General features: G+C 43.6%; 1 protein-coding gene and 1 non-coding gene across 8 annotated transcripts in view; one reads left to right on the forward strand and one right to left on the reverse strand.

Moving 5' to 3' along the window:
* WDR59 (WD repeat domain 59) overlaps positions 1-15,113 on the reverse strand; it is an 86,544-nt gene that overhangs the window by 10,764 nt on the left and 60,667 nt on the right. For 6 of the 7 annotated variants that reach the window (XM_089903305.1, XM_022583198.3, XM_089903304.1 and 3 more), the window contains 7 exons: positions 9,034-9,167; positions 7,722-7,803; positions 4,423-4,535; positions 2,733-2,883; positions 2,566-2,638; positions 879-1,005; positions 577-719 (listed from right to left, as the gene is read on the reverse strand). In XM_089903305.1, coding sequence (XP_089759431.1) covers positions 577-719; positions 879-1,005; positions 2,566-2,638; positions 2,733-2,883; positions 4,423-4,535; positions 7,722-7,803; positions 9,034-9,167 — 823 coding nt within the window. Of the gene's footprint in view, positions 1-576; positions 720-878; positions 1,006-2,565; positions 2,639-2,732; positions 2,884-4,402; positions 4,536-7,721; positions 7,804-9,033; positions 9,168-15,113 lie in introns of those variants that run through there. The other variant, XM_089903309.1, reaches the window with a different exon arrangement.
* TRNAR-CCU (transfer RNA arginine (anticodon CCU)) lies at positions 5,222-5,294 on the forward strand. Its single transcript has one exon. It is a non-coding gene; the product is annotated as a tRNA-Arg (tRNA).

A 15,113-nucleotide genomic window follows, 5' to 3' on the forward strand; every position in this document is an offset into this window, starting at 1 on the left:
CTTGTTTAGAAGAACAAGTTATTTCCCCCACGGACCTGCTCCCTCTGCATGAGATGCCCTTCGTGCTGCTCTCTCGCTGCATGTGTGGCTCCACCCCATCCTGCAAACCTCAGCTCCTCAGAGAGCCTTCCCGATACAGCTCGACACGTCTTCTAAGATTCTCCCCCGCTGCTTCCCTGCCCCAACACCCCTTTTGTTTGCTCATAAATACTGATCACAATTTGTAATTATATTTTTCTCTCCCACTGGTCTGTGAGTTCCACCACGGGAGGGAGGGAGTGTGCTAGCACTGTGACTGAGAGGAATTTGATAAACATCAGTTGAATCACTGAATAAATATCGCTACTTCCAATCAATATCTGAGGATTGTATGGAAAACTTCTTCCGTTACAATAAAAATGTAACCACCTCATGAAATGCCAGGGTTTTCAGAAGCTTGAAACAGACTCAAAATGCTTCAGAAATTTCTGCTTATAAATGAGAAACTGGAACTTCATTCCAAGTATTATGTTATGGGCACATTAAATTACAGGACTTTTCAGAGAGTGACGGGAACAGAAAGAAATTCTGACTCACCGATTCCTTTGTGAGGATCAGGAGGGCAGGAAACAAACTTCAGCACTTCAGCTCGTTTCTCCCTCAGGCCCCAGCGGTAGAGGATTTCTCCGTAGCATTTCTTAAAGTCATCAAATTGCTGGGTATTGGCGGGGTCCAGAAGCCTGGATCAAATTCAAAATTCCGGTCAGTTCCTTTAAGAGAAACAAGCTCAAGGCCAAACAGCACTTAGTATAACAAATGACACATAATGTGCTAAGAGTCCTGATTTTGGAGAATCTAAGCATCATGAAATTGCAGCTCCCACCCGCGAAGGTCGTTACCTTTTATTTTTATCGTGCTGGTCACGCTCTCGCTCACGAGGATCACTGTAGGTCAGACTCCCAAATCGGATTTCTTCTGGTGAGGACTCTCCCCAGGGTGAAGATATGTGCTCTGTCTCTCTTCCCACTGAAAAAAATCAAATGGGAAGAGAAGATGAAAATCAGAGAAGGCATGGGAAATACCTGAAAACTCTCAAAATGCACTTGTGTCCAATTTACTCCCTGGAAGAAAGATAAGCTAAGTTGAAGATCCTGAGAAATGGAACTAAACAGAACACTTTCTTAGCCTTACCTTTTTGTCTAGGTGTTTACTATTAAGGTAACTTGATAATTAAGTACACACATAATGATTAAGCAAATTATGGTAGAGATGATGTAGACTGTTAGGCAGGCATTACTTATAAAAACTCTTTAAATGACATGAGAAAATGCTCATGACAAAATCAAAAATGGAACACAAAAACCACAAATATAGAATGACCCCCCCCACACACACAAAGATTGGAAGAAAATGTTCTGGAATGTTAACAGATGTTATTTCTAGGTGGGGGAATCAATGATTACTATTTTCTCCACTAATGCTTTTTGTTTTGTTTTTCTTCACTGGGCAAATAGTACTTTTGTAATCAACAAAACTAAGATCATTTTTAAAAAGAAATTTAAAATATCCAGAAAACACAAATACACTTCCTCGTTAAACAGACCTTTACGGCCACCTGGAACCAGGCTCAGCTTTATTTCTCTACCTTGAAGGAGGTACGTGGGGAGAGGGAGGTAACAGGAAGTCACAGATGATCGGGAAAGGGGCTTGTGCAGGAGAAAGGATAAGGGTTAGCGTTTGCGGGGGGACACTGGGAAGTCCCACTGTCAGTTTCTTAAGGTTACAAGATGGAAAGCAACCCAGCAAGGCAGAGAGACCAGAAACCAGCCTGTTCAAACACGAAAAGCCCAGACCTTGCTGACTACAGTATCCCCATCATACTCAATTTAAAGGGCAATGGGGGGGGGCCCTTCCCTGGTGGTGCAGTGGTTAAGAATCCGCCTGCCAATGCAGGGGACACGGGTCCGAGTCCAGGTCTGGGAAGATTCCACATGCCACCGAGCAACTAAGCCCGTGCGCCACAACTACTGAGCCTGCGCTCTAGAGCCCATGAGCCACAACTACTGAAGCCCGTGCACCTAGAGCCCATGCTCTGCAACAAGAGAAGCCACCGCAATGAGAAGCCTGCGCACCGCAACAGAGTAGCTCCCGCTTGCCGCAACTAGAGAAAGCCTGCGTGCAGCAACTAAAACCCAATGCAGCCATAAATAAATACATTAATTAATGAATTAATTTTTTATAAAAAGGGCAAAGAGGGGGAATTCCCTGGCGGTCCAGTGGTTAAGACTCCAAGCTTCCACTGCAGCGGGCCCAGGTTCGATCCCTGGTCGGGGAACTAAGATGAACTAAGATCCCGCAAGCTTTGCGGCGCACTCTGTGTGTGTGGGTGGGGGTGGGGGGCAATGAGAAACAAGGAAAAATATGGAGAGTATTCATCAAGTAAAGATTACATATTAAATCGCACACCACATTTAGAGTATAAAAACCCAGCGTGGAAACTAACACACCACTGTAAAGCAATTATACTCCAATAAAGATGTTTTAAAAAAAACAAAAAAACCCAGCGTGGGCTAAGGCCATACCAACCTATGTTCCAGCCACCAGTGTTGAATCCTGGGTCGGACATACTCGAGCAGGAACCAGAGGATGTAAAGCTGGGCTGCAGAGCAAACAGGAGCAGTGTGAGAGTGCCGTTCCCCATGATGGCGACCTCTGGGAAAAGTCAAACTCACACCAGGAAACCCCCAACTTACGTATCGACTGTGGGACACCACAAGGTTAGATGAGCGGCTGGGAAAAGGCCCGAAGGGGTTTGGTATCCCCTGCGGCCGAGACTGGGCTTCAAACACACTGCAGAGCATAGCCAACGTCTGCACGTCCCGGAGCCGGCAGTAATGAGCCAGCCTGGAGAGAAAGGGGACAGGGGGAAGGATGACTGTCACGACAGCAGCGGGTTGTCGCCATCGGGGTAGGATGTCAGAATTTCTTTTTAAATTTATATTATTGAAGTATAGTTGATTTACAGTGTTGTGTCAATTTCTACTGTACAGCCAAGTTCTTCAGTTATACATATATATACATTCTTTTTCATACTCTTTTCCATTATCATTTATATAGAATGGATAAACCACAAGGTCCTACTGTATAGCACAGGGAACTATATCCTGTGATAAACCATAAAGGAAGGGAGAATTCTTGATTCTGCCTCAAAAGCCCCCTTCAGGAACGAGGGCTTTCTGCAGATCTGGGGGCATGATCGACTTTGAGTTTGGCTAAATTTGTTTTGGAATAACATGTATCTGAGTATTACACATGACCTAGATATAACCAATCTGAAAGCTCCTAGCTGGCATCCAGGCCTGGGCTCATACTTGAATGGAGCTTCTTCAAGAATTAAGGAGACTCAACTCACATCTGAGTGAGGCCATACATGCTCTCTCGGCCTCCCCAACTCCAAGCAGGCATCACACTGCTTCCTGGGGGGGTTCTATGTCCTCCATTCATATGACCTAAGGCTAGGGTTCATGGAGGTGCTCAGAGAGCACGGTGCCACCACAGTATGGGGAGCAGGTCACAGACTCGGGAGGTGGCATTATGAGTCTGAGCTATTAAGTAAGAACAACAGGGGATGGTTTTACCTTTTAGGTCCTCACATCCCCTTTGCTCCTTTCAGTACAACTGTGCTAGATAGAATGTCAGGTAGAGATCCCAGGGACTTGATACTTTCCTACCAAGCAATGTCTAATAGTTTTAAGGTGTTTTCACACTATCTCATGAGCCTCATATGAAGTGGGTAGAACAAGCACCATGAGCAACCTGAAGCATGAGCACGTGTCCCAGGTCTGGCCTCAACAAGTAGGTAAAGCAAACCTCCACCTGAAGGAAGGAGAGCTTTTCCATCTCTCTGTCAGGACCTGGGCCTCCCTGTCTTGAAACCTCAAGTGGTTTTTCCTGGTTGTGAATCTTCTGCACACTGTATTTCCAGTTTGCCATATTTCAGTGCAATAAATCAAACACAAACTCAAGGTTTTCATAAACTGTCTAACAGGGTGAATGCATCGTGGCCTTTGGAAAACACGAAGGCCAACGTGCAATTCTCTAACCTGTTCTCAGGGGCGAGATTCTATAGCACCCAAGAAACTTTCTACCTCAAGAACTCAAACTCCTGTGTTCAGACTGATGCACTTCTGGGCCAAAGCATAAATCTCTCAAGGACACATGAGTCCCAAATCCTTGTTATAAATGACAAATACTGTATAATTCCTTCTGCTCTAAGAAGTGAGTTCTGTACAGAAATTATAGCAGCCCTAAAAGGAAAGGTCTCACTTCCTCTTCTCATGCCTCAGGCCTTTGCACTTTTCTCTTAGACAAAAACACTGAAAGTGTTTATAGACCTAAAATTGACATCACTCATTTTCCTCACTTTTAGCTCTCAAAACCTACAGGGACTCCAGTAGCTGTCGCCCAAATGGATGTCGAGCCCAGGGTGTTTCCAAATCTGGGTCAGACTTCGGACCAAGGCAAAGATCCGTAGCTACTGTAGCCAGCGACCAAACCTGCACAGATCAAAGAGAAACACCCACACTCAGACTGGTGAGCACAGGACCGCGAACCACGAAAGAACCCCACCTCCTCCTCCACACACAGCCTAAAGCCTTGCTACTCTGGGGGCGGCCAAAGCTGGGAGCTTACTGAAATGCAGAGTCTGACACCCCACTCCAGACCTACTGAAGCAGAATTTGCATTTTAGCAAGATTCTCGGGGGACTTGTGTGCACATTTGAGAAACACTAGCCTTAAAAGCTTTTATGAAGCAGACAACAGAGGAATGACACCATGCAACAACTTCCCTGCATGGTCTATTTAACCACTGACTCATGTGGCTTTTTCTGCTGCTTCATTAGTGAACTGGCAGGGAGAGAAAAATGCATTCGGTATCACACTTAAGATTGTCCTTTGCCCAAATAATGAAAAACCTTCCATTACAAAAGTTTCAGTATACTCTCTGAAGTTACAGAAAAATAGGCCAAGAAAAAATAGACTCGGCTTTCTTTTGGTTGACATCAAATCTGAGGAATATCCCCAAACTTGAAACCTCACGGGGCTTGGAGTCCTCAAGCAGAAACTAATGTCCATGACGTGTCTATTAGATCCAAGATTTAGCACACACTAAATATAAATATATCACACCATCAACAGAGTCCCCTCCCCTCTATACCTTTAAAAATGGAATACTGGGGACTTCCCTGGTGGTCCAGCGGTTAAGACTCTGCGTTCCTAATGCAGGGGGCCCAGGTTCGATCCCTGGTCAGGGAACTAGATCCCACATGTGTGCCACAACTAAGAGCACACATGCTGCAACTAAGCAGCCCGCATGCTGCTACTAAAAGATCCCACACGCCGCAACTAAGACCTGGCGCAGCCAAATAAATAAATATATATATATATTTTTTTAATGGAATATTATTTTTGGGAAATCTTTCTTACTAGCAATACATCACTGTATGCCCACCAACTGGAAAACACTACTAGACTCTGAGAAAAACCCGAAAGGAAGAAGATACAGACTTTGAATCAAGGAGTTTAAAATAGAAGAAAAAAAAGAATAAGCAAATAAAAATACTGAAAAACAGGTATAGAAACACATCAGATATATTAAAAAAAAAATCAATTAAATCGTGTGGCTCCAGTATACTTAAATAACCCCCACGAGTATTGGTTCAAAAGAAAAATATTCATTTCTATGATCAGTGGACCGCCTGGATGGTTGCTGGAAGAAGTTCATAGGTTTCTGGGATAGGAAAGGATGTTTACTACCCTGGCCGACAACTTGGGCCCATTATTTCCTCACTTGTACTACACGTTCCCTAAGTGCCTTCAACAGAAATAGTTGACAGGCTTATTCCTGTAACTCTTATGCAAAACAGTAGACACATCATCTTCAATATGTGCAAAAAGAACAACAAATTCTCCAAGCGCTTGCACTGATGTCATTTCCGGTCCGTTAAGGAAGACCACACCACAATGATGACTGCAACTGCAAGAAGAGCAGCAATAATTTGCCACATACTGGGTATTTACATCTACCAGATACAGGTATGGAAACTGTATGCATATTACCTTATTTAGTTCTCATAAGGACCTTAGAAGTACTGTTCCTATTTTACAGTTGAGGAAACTGAAGTTCAGAATGATTAGATAGCTGCCTAGGATCACACAACATGAAAGGGACAGAGCCCAGATGTAAACCCAGGTATGTCTGAACCCCAGGGAAGGGTCTTTCCACTTCACTCGGACTAGCCTGAACTTCCAAATCAACCCTGCCATAAAAGTCCTAAAAACTTAAAAGAAAAAAAAAAAACACTTTAGAAAGTAATTTTTCCTCAGATAATGTTTTTTCAGCACGTGAACCAATCTTCTCTTCAACCCTATGAGGCAATTATTCTCTTGGGTCTCATTTGACCAATATACAGGGGCTGAGAGAGTCGGAAATACTTGGCCCAGTGTTACACCGCTACGGAGCAGAGTCGGGCTGACGCCTCCTGTTAGAAATTCCCCACTACTTCCACTACTCTGTTTTGCCTTCTTAGTGTTTGCAGAATTTTAGGTGGCTGGGTCCTTAGAGAAACAGATTAAATCCATGACTCTAAGTTTCACTTAAAAGGGTTTGCAGCAGAGACTTGACGGTGTTTACTAGGAGACAAAAGGAAATCTTAGGGATTTTTCAATCAGATAAAAATCAAGGGGAGGCCTTAGCTCTGGGTCATTTGGAGGGTTACAAGGAAAAAACTGAGCAGATAGGACAGCAGCTCATAGTTTCCATTGCTCAATCTAATCCTCATACTAAAGAATAAAAGATGCAATAGAGACAGAACATAGATTAGTGGTTGGCGAGGGCTGGATGGGGGAAGAGGGGCTTGAGCGGTGACAAGGGGTGTGGGGTGCCTTTACAGGGTAAAGGAAATGTTCCAAAATTGTTTATGGTGATGATTGCAAAATGCTGTGAATATACTAAAAGCCACTGAATGGTACATCTTAAATGTGTAAATTGCATGGTCTATGGACTATAATCTCAATAAAACAGTTTAAAAAAAAAAAACACCAGGAATTCCCTGGTGGTCCAGTGGTTGGGAATCTGCACTTTCACTGCGGAGGGCCCAGGTTCGATCCCTAGTCAGGGAACTAAGATCCCGCAAGTCGCGTGGCACGGCCAAACAAACAAAAATAAATAAATAACTAAAAAATAAAAAACCTCACCAATACAGGAGCAACTTGCTTAAGCACTGATGTGTTTCTGCAAAGATGAAGGACATTTTAATTCTTGTAATATTACACCTTGTTTTAAAACTGAATGTGTCTCTATCTTAAGAATGCCTTGGTAAACCTTTTATGAAATGAAGCATTTTTCAAAGTAAAAAACAAACAAAACAGAACTGAGGGTGTAAATGGCAAAGATAAAGACGTCCAAATTTACGTACTAACAATCACCCTGCCCTAGAATAGAAAAGGGATGTTATAAAAACACTTGTAAATGCTTTAGGACCTCCTCAACTAAGCACTAATAAAAAAAACATCCAAGGGATTTAAAAAGCTGCTCTAGCCCTACAGTTTGGCAAAGAAAATGGGAAAGAAATTACAAAATAGGAGGTACACCTTGAAATGTCACTAAACCACAACAATAAAGTGAAAGGAACCTGCTCCAAGAGGAAAATCCAGATCTCCAACAAAAGGAATGGAAAATACCTGGACGAGATCCTTCCTTCCAACAAGCAAGGCAGAAGTGGCATTCTTCTGACATGTTTCTTGAATATCATTCACATTCAATCTGAAATTTAAGAAGAATTAAAAAGTTTCTTTCCAGTTGACTTCTAAATCAATTACTCCTGGTTTAACAAATAAAGTAAAAACTGCCTCTTTGGTTGTCACTCAAAATGTTTTATTCGTATTGGCCTTAAGCTCCCTTTCTACGTAACATGGAGAAAAAGCTTACCTACAGCTGATGATACACTGTGAGTTCAGGCCTGGGGAAGGTGAAATTGCTTACCTCTTCCAAGTCAGGAAAGGAGGCCAGACTCAAAGAACAATTTGCCAGCTAGCTTTTCTGGGGAGTTCCCCAGGCTTAAGGGTTGAATAAAAATTGATTTAGATATGTATAATGCTGACTGCAGTTTCTAACAAGGAGTAATGTGTTGTACATAAACAACAAAATAAATATTGTTTATTATGTGTTCAAGTTCAGGAAGAAGGGGAACCACAGGTCAGCAGCTTCTGTGTGCCTGTCACCCACCTCCCAGCTCCCTTCAACCAAAGTAGCTCTGCTTTTAAACTGTTTTACATATTAAGTACAGGAGGCAGAATCCTGAGACTGTGCCCAAGATTGCTGGCCCCTGCTGTACAGGCCTTGTATAAACCCTCCCTTTAAACGGGGTCAAGACCAGTCAATACTGATGACATATCACTCCCGTAATTGTCAAAAGGGAGATTCTCCTGGGTGGGCCTGACCTAATCAGATGAGACCTTAGAAAGACAGTGAAGCATCAGTGAGACACTCCTGCTGGTCTTGGAGAAGATGAAATTCCCTGAGTTCTCCGGCTGCAAGGAACTGAATTCTGCTAAGAACCTGAATGAGTTTGGAAGAGGACCCTGAGCATTGGTTAAGACCACCACCCGGCTGACTTCGTAATTTCAGCCTGGGGAGACCAGAGCAAGGACCCAGGTAAGCCATGCCCAGACTCCTGACCCAGAGAAGCTTTGAGATAATAAATGTGTGTTGTTTAAACGCTAGGTCTGTGGTAATTTGCTATGCAGCAGAAGAAAGCTAATGCACTGGGCCTCTTCTAAAAAAGATTCCAGTATCTCAAAAACTAAAATAAAAAGGGAGTTCCTCAGTGGCCCAGTGATTAGGATTCCAGGCTTTCAACTGCCTGGGTTCAATCCCTCGTCAGGGAACTGAGATCCTGCAAGGCACGGCCAAAAAATATAATAAGATAAAATAAACAACTTTGATATTCATGTCTAAGTGGGAAGCACGGCATAGTTGAAATTCTGAACTTACATGTATAGTTCTCCCAATGACTTGTGAACAGGAAGAAGGCAGGCAATATCCTGAATGATCACTTTCCCAGCAGCCTTGATTGGTCGATTCCCAGAGTCCGATCCCTCACGCTTACTTTTCCATCTCCTTGATTTCTGGGGGAAATGACAAGATATAACTAATGGGGACTTTGATGAATGGAAACCTACATTTGCAGAGCACACCATAGTTGGGTCATTGGTAATTTGCAGAGACCTTGCATTACATCATGCCCACAATTATATGAATCAGCATCTGTAGAAAATAAAAGGATGACAAAGGGCATTGAGCTCATGGCCCAGAATCCTAAGAGGAAAATAAGCACCTACTGCAGTGCTATATACATTCTGCAGGTGCTCAAAAACACCTTGAAGCCAGAATTTAAAAAAAAAAGAACAGCAATAAGTTAGTAAAGACCACAAAAATGTGGGAGAAGAGCAACTTTTAAGGTTGGGTTCCGCCCTAGGTTCAAAATTCTTGCTTGAAACTAATTAAAGTTTTTTTTTTCTTTCCTTTTCAGACAATTTAAATTGGATTTGTTGAAATTTAATTCAGACACAGCAGTGTGGGATCTGCAAACTTTCATCTATGGGAGGCAGACACAGAAACTGAGCAGCTCAAGAAAAATTACCCTGTCTTCCCTAGCAGATTTGAATTATCTCTAAAAGTGATCATTTAGAATGTCAAAAATACCTGAGCAGAGGGACCTGGGTAATGGATGTGGAAGATTATAAGCAATTATCCTATTTCCCCAGAGCCTTCCCTACAAATGGCTACAGAGGAGCCTGTATGTGGGAAATGAGAGATGTCCTGGAAAATGAGAATTATGAGAGTGTAGCCCCATCTGGTATCTTCAAAATGACGACCAGCCAAGGGAGCAATATTCTATTTTATTTTATTGCCAGAAGTTAGAAAGGGGGTCGCCAAAGTGATTCATCTCAGGAGGGAAGCGACATATTTATTAACAAAGGAGGCAAAAGGAACCAGTGAAAGGGCCCTGTAATGTGGAGTCAGAAAACCAAGTCTTACTGGTCTTATTAACACATGCCCTGGCTCACTGCGATCCCAGGCACATTCCTTTTTTGTGGTGAATTCAGGCTTGTGTCACTCTCTCTTTGCTCACTGGTAACTCTGGGCTCATGATAAGCTCTGTGGTTCCAATCTCACAAGGTTAATCAGGGGACAATGAAAAGGTGAGACTGCAAAGTGTCAACTGAAAAAGTGCAATTTAAAAATCTGTAATTATTATAAATGTCCATAAACTCTCGGGCATGTATAGTATATTATTATTTAGATGGTTCATAGATAAATTCGTTTTCCACCGGTGATTTTGATACAATCACTCTTCCATAAATCAGTCATGGTCTATATCCAGGCATTTCTGACCGTTCACATCCCATCTAACCCCCAAAGTTGTCCAACGCACGTAACTTCCCATAGGATTAGTAAGCGGCATGGAACCTGCTAAACCCAGGACACCCGGACTCAGTGCATGGCAGGTAAATGTAGATGTTTAGCTAAAGTATTTGAATTGTTCATCATAGTTTGTAAACACATATGCTATCGATTTGGAACCTTAACCTATTTGGTCTTAGAAGCAGTTCAGTTACTATGCATCCATACACAAGTTATTATTCTGCAACACAAGAGGAAACTGCATCTATTCTTGGGGGCTAGTAGCCCTTCAATTCTCTGCTGGCCTTGGTTATTTTCTAAAGAAGAACTGTGATGTGGGTGCAAGTAAGGGGCGAGCGTGCTAACGAGAAAAACGGCCTGTCAGCATGGGCTGGAGCCAGGCAGCGTTTACCGACATTAGACTGTGCTGTCACACGTGCCCTGAGCGCTAGGACCGGTTTTACAGAGAGTAACTCAGCATACACCGACCCTGCAGTGATGGGACAGCACAACATGGTTAACTAGAACACGGAGGGCATCAGTCCATAAACTCACTTCACTGTGACTTTCATCCAGACTTCTGGAAGTTTAAGAATCCCGGGAAATGACATACCCACAAGGCCCCACATAATTCGTCATCTCCAATGAGATTTAGGGTATTGGATTTTTTTTTTAAAGGCAGAAAGAAAAGATCTACATTCAAAAGATTCCATCTGGAATCAAATAGGATCCATCTAATTGGGTCTTCCAGGTTTGTTGAAAGGCTTCTAAAACAGTTCCAGGCACTGACTCTGGCTCCTTATTACAAAGAGAAAATAAGAAGCCCTTCAACAATGAGCAATTCACGACAGATCCGTTTAACTGAACAGTGGAAACCAATGGACACCTCGTGAGGGATGGGGTCTACAGCTTTCAGACCACACTAGAAACATCCACAATCGCCTGACTTTTTAAGCAAACCCAATGAAAGCATAATATTAAGGCCCATGTGCCCAAAGTGGTTCATTTGCAAATAGACTAGCTCATGTCAGAATGTTTTTCCTAGCAGACTTGAAATATTTCTAAAAAGGATCATTTTCAGAATGTCAAAAATACTTGAGCAGAGGGACCTGGGTAATGGATGTGGAAGAAGATCACGAGCAATTATCTTATTTCCCCAGAGCCTTCCCTACAATGGCCAGAGAGGAGCCTGTATTTGGGAAATGAGAGACGCCCTGGACTTCACCAGTGAGGATGTGAGCTTACTCAAGGCCACACTCCTAAGAGCTGAGCTTTGAACACAGGTTCTCAGGCTGCTAAGCCCATACTTGTTAACCTGCTTTTAAGGGTATGATTTTAGATTAAAAAGGGGGGAAACTTAAGTCCTGACTAAGCTACCTGTTAATATGTAAATAGTTTGGTCCATATAAAAACAGATCCATTTCTGCATATACGGAGATCATCTGATTCCAGTGAGGGCTGTCCAACACACCACTGTCTACAATTACTCACTTTTAAAGTCACTCCTCTGCCAAGCACTGCTGAGCCAGAGCAACGTGCAGAGGCAAGCAGCTCCTGTGGCTACAGGGCTTAACACGCCAGGCTCAGGCCAAGGTGCTGTGTTTCAGGTCGGGCTCATGAGCCTGAACCTCGCGCCATTTAATTTCCTTTTTGGATTTGTTAGGATTCGACACATCCAGAGAAAAGAAAATTCAGGGTCCAAAGAGACGTCTCAGGGCTCTTCTCCCATTTGCAGTCTTGGGTGACAGAGATTGGCAGAAACGGGCCTGTGTGAGTCATCAATAAGTCCTTGATGAAAATGTGAAGATAGTGGTCTGGGCAGCTTTCTGCAACTACCCTTCACAGAATTACAGAAATCACTGTCTGTATTTCCTGGGACTTCCTTGTCAGCTTCTTGAGACACCAGGCTTCCAGGTGCTTCTCTGTTTGATCTGTACTGATGCACAGGTGGTGCTTTATGGACCTCGATAAGCTGCCTTTGAGCCTAAAGTAGAAGGAGATTCCCTAACAGAGGATCACCCTAATGATAGCTGCCACCAAGAATCAAAGTGTGAAAGCAATTAAGGGACAGCTGTTTTTGTTCATTTAATCCAGCAAGGAATAACTATAAAACATTATAAAAAATCTTTAAGGGGGGGTCACAAAATATTTTTTCTTCAAACTTGGAGGTTGATGGCTTTTAAATATGAACTATCTCCCCTTCAGGCTATGGAGGTCACTCAGTAAACCTGTCTCATGGCAAATTATTCTGCGGATTCAAATCCAACAAGGCTGCCTAAACAAAGATGTGGTAGATCTCAAATCAGGTGTCAGGGCCTAGGACCCAGGTGCTCCCTAAGAAGCATGCAGTGTTTCCTCTAGTGTTTTGGCAACAAAAATGGTTCATACCTCATCCACACCTTCCCAAGATTTCTTTGCCTTAGTATCTTGCTGGAGATTTTAGAATAACCTCTCTAGTCTGAGCACCTGTCAGGTGACGACAACAATGACACACCGGGATGAGGTGTGGCTGACCTTTCCAGGTAAGAAAAGGGCACAGGGGCCCCCAAAGCCCCCTAAAACCTCCTGCATTGCTCCAGTCCCACTCTGACGGGCTTAAATGTGGATACGTTTCTGTGCAGTAAAATCGGTACCTCTGGGAGGTGAAGGACTCTGCACTTCTCTTAGGTCATCTCAATGCCCCATCGATAGAAAACACCCCTTCCCCACAGATTCCATGAGCAGGGATCGAGGGAGGAGAGACAAAGCAAGACAGACAAGTTATCACACGATGAGACTGGGATGCTCCTCTGAACAGACCAAGAAGGTGTTCATGGAATTACGGGAAACAGGACAGGGAGGATCGGGGTGGGGAGGGAGGGGCGGTGGGAGCGGGGAGGCACTGGTGCAGAGAGCACTGAATGACAACCAATAGCCAGCTTGCGACTGAATCACCAGTGTTACTGCTACAATCGGAGGCAACATCGATGGCAATAAATGGGTTAAATGTAAAAACAGCCCAAGAATAAGCCACCAACTGCTTCGCAGCAACCCCGTCGACAATGCATAATTATCATCAGAGTGGGCAGTGAGTCAAAATGAGTTCCTCTTTAAATAGCAGCAGGAGCAGGGACTTCTGGAAAAATCCGTGGAAACGCAGCAGTTGGGTTGGTAGGACAGGCTTTCTGAGGAAAGATGGCCATGGAGGCAGCTCCACCCCCAGGTTGTTGGGCAGCAGTGGAACTTGCTAATCAAGGTTCCTGATTTCAACCGGTTTTTATATGAAAAGGCTATAGGACTATGCCCCTAATTTTTTTTTTTTTTTTTACACCAAATGAAACTTACACAAAAGCCTCAAAGCTGCCTTGCACAGCCTGAGGTCACCATGGCACGACTGAAACACAAAGGGGGTGGGAGAGGAAGACAGAAGAGGAGAGAGTAAGCAAGAGAAAAGGAAGAGAAGATGTCCATTGCAGAGGTTTTATTGTCAATGCAAAATACTGATGGCAAGGAAAAAATTTGTTCCAGGAAATTCCCAAAGGATTAAAATCTAGCTTCGGTGTCATGCCAATGAAGCAGGTGGGCACCTCCCTCTTTGAACTCGAGCAAGACGATAAAAACGGAGACAAAATGGTAGAAGCCTCTTATATCTTCCTCTGCTGCCCCGCCATGCCAAAGGTAGGCTTTTGAAAGCTCTATGAAATTATACAAATACTCCAAGTGAAATCAGGTGAGCTAAAGGCTTATCACTGGGGTTCTTTCCAAGAAATCCAGCATTCAGCTTCATTTTCAAAGAAGTCCATTCACAATCCTTAACGATATCAGTATTCACCCATTTGAAACTGATAGAACCAGGAGGCAGTCCTTGGTGCCTGACTCCCAAGAGTGAGAAATTGATTATGCTGGTCCTGAAAACCAGCCAGCCTGTCATTTCAGGTTCCTCAAAGCCAGGCAGGTGGCATTTTATTCTTGGGCCTTTGGGCAGAGACAGGATTAGTTAAGAAGAGCATTTGCACAGCGCACAGTACCGGGAAGTCGTTAATTGCTTGTATGGACCAACGTCGCCGGGCAGAGCGAGGAGACATCTGTGCGTGAAAACGTTACACCCACGAGGAGGGAAGAAAAACACCAAGAAAATTAAAAGGGAAAAAATATAGAATAAAATGAAAGCTTCCCATACATCTGATGGATTCAAAGGTACCATAATATACTGGAAAATTGGGATGGGAATGACTGAAAAATCTGAAACTCAGCACAGCAGTATTTAGATTCCCTCACCCCCCTCCCAACCCATCACACTCCATACACAGCTTCAATGCTGTTGTCCTTTAGTCCAAAACACGTTTCAAGGTATCAGGAGGCTGACATCCACACAGCTCTGACAGAGGAACTACGACGGAGATTTGTGGTTCTCTTACAAGAATTAAGATCGTAAGAAACAGGTGGAGGGACTTCCCTGGCGGTCCAGAGGTTAAGACTCCACGCTTCCAATGCAGGGGATGTGGGTTCCATCCCTGGTCGGGAACTAGGATCCCACATGCTGCGCTAAGACCCACACAGGCCAGCGCAGCCGAAAAAAAGGAAACAGGTGGAGAACTCTGCTTCCCCTTCAAAAGCATACGTATGTGCGAGAAGCTTCTCATTCCTAAAAAGGAAGAAGTTCCTCAAGAGATTCAACACCGAATTGT

This window comes from Delphinapterus leucas, chromosome 20 (assembly GCF_059928025.1).
Source record: "Delphinapterus leucas isolate spDelLeu-1000000601 "Yukka" chromosome 20, BTC_Dleu_Yukka2, whole genome shotgun sequence".
NCBI classification, from domain to species: Eukaryota; Metazoa; Chordata; class Mammalia; order Artiodactyla; family Monodontidae; genus Delphinapterus; species Delphinapterus leucas.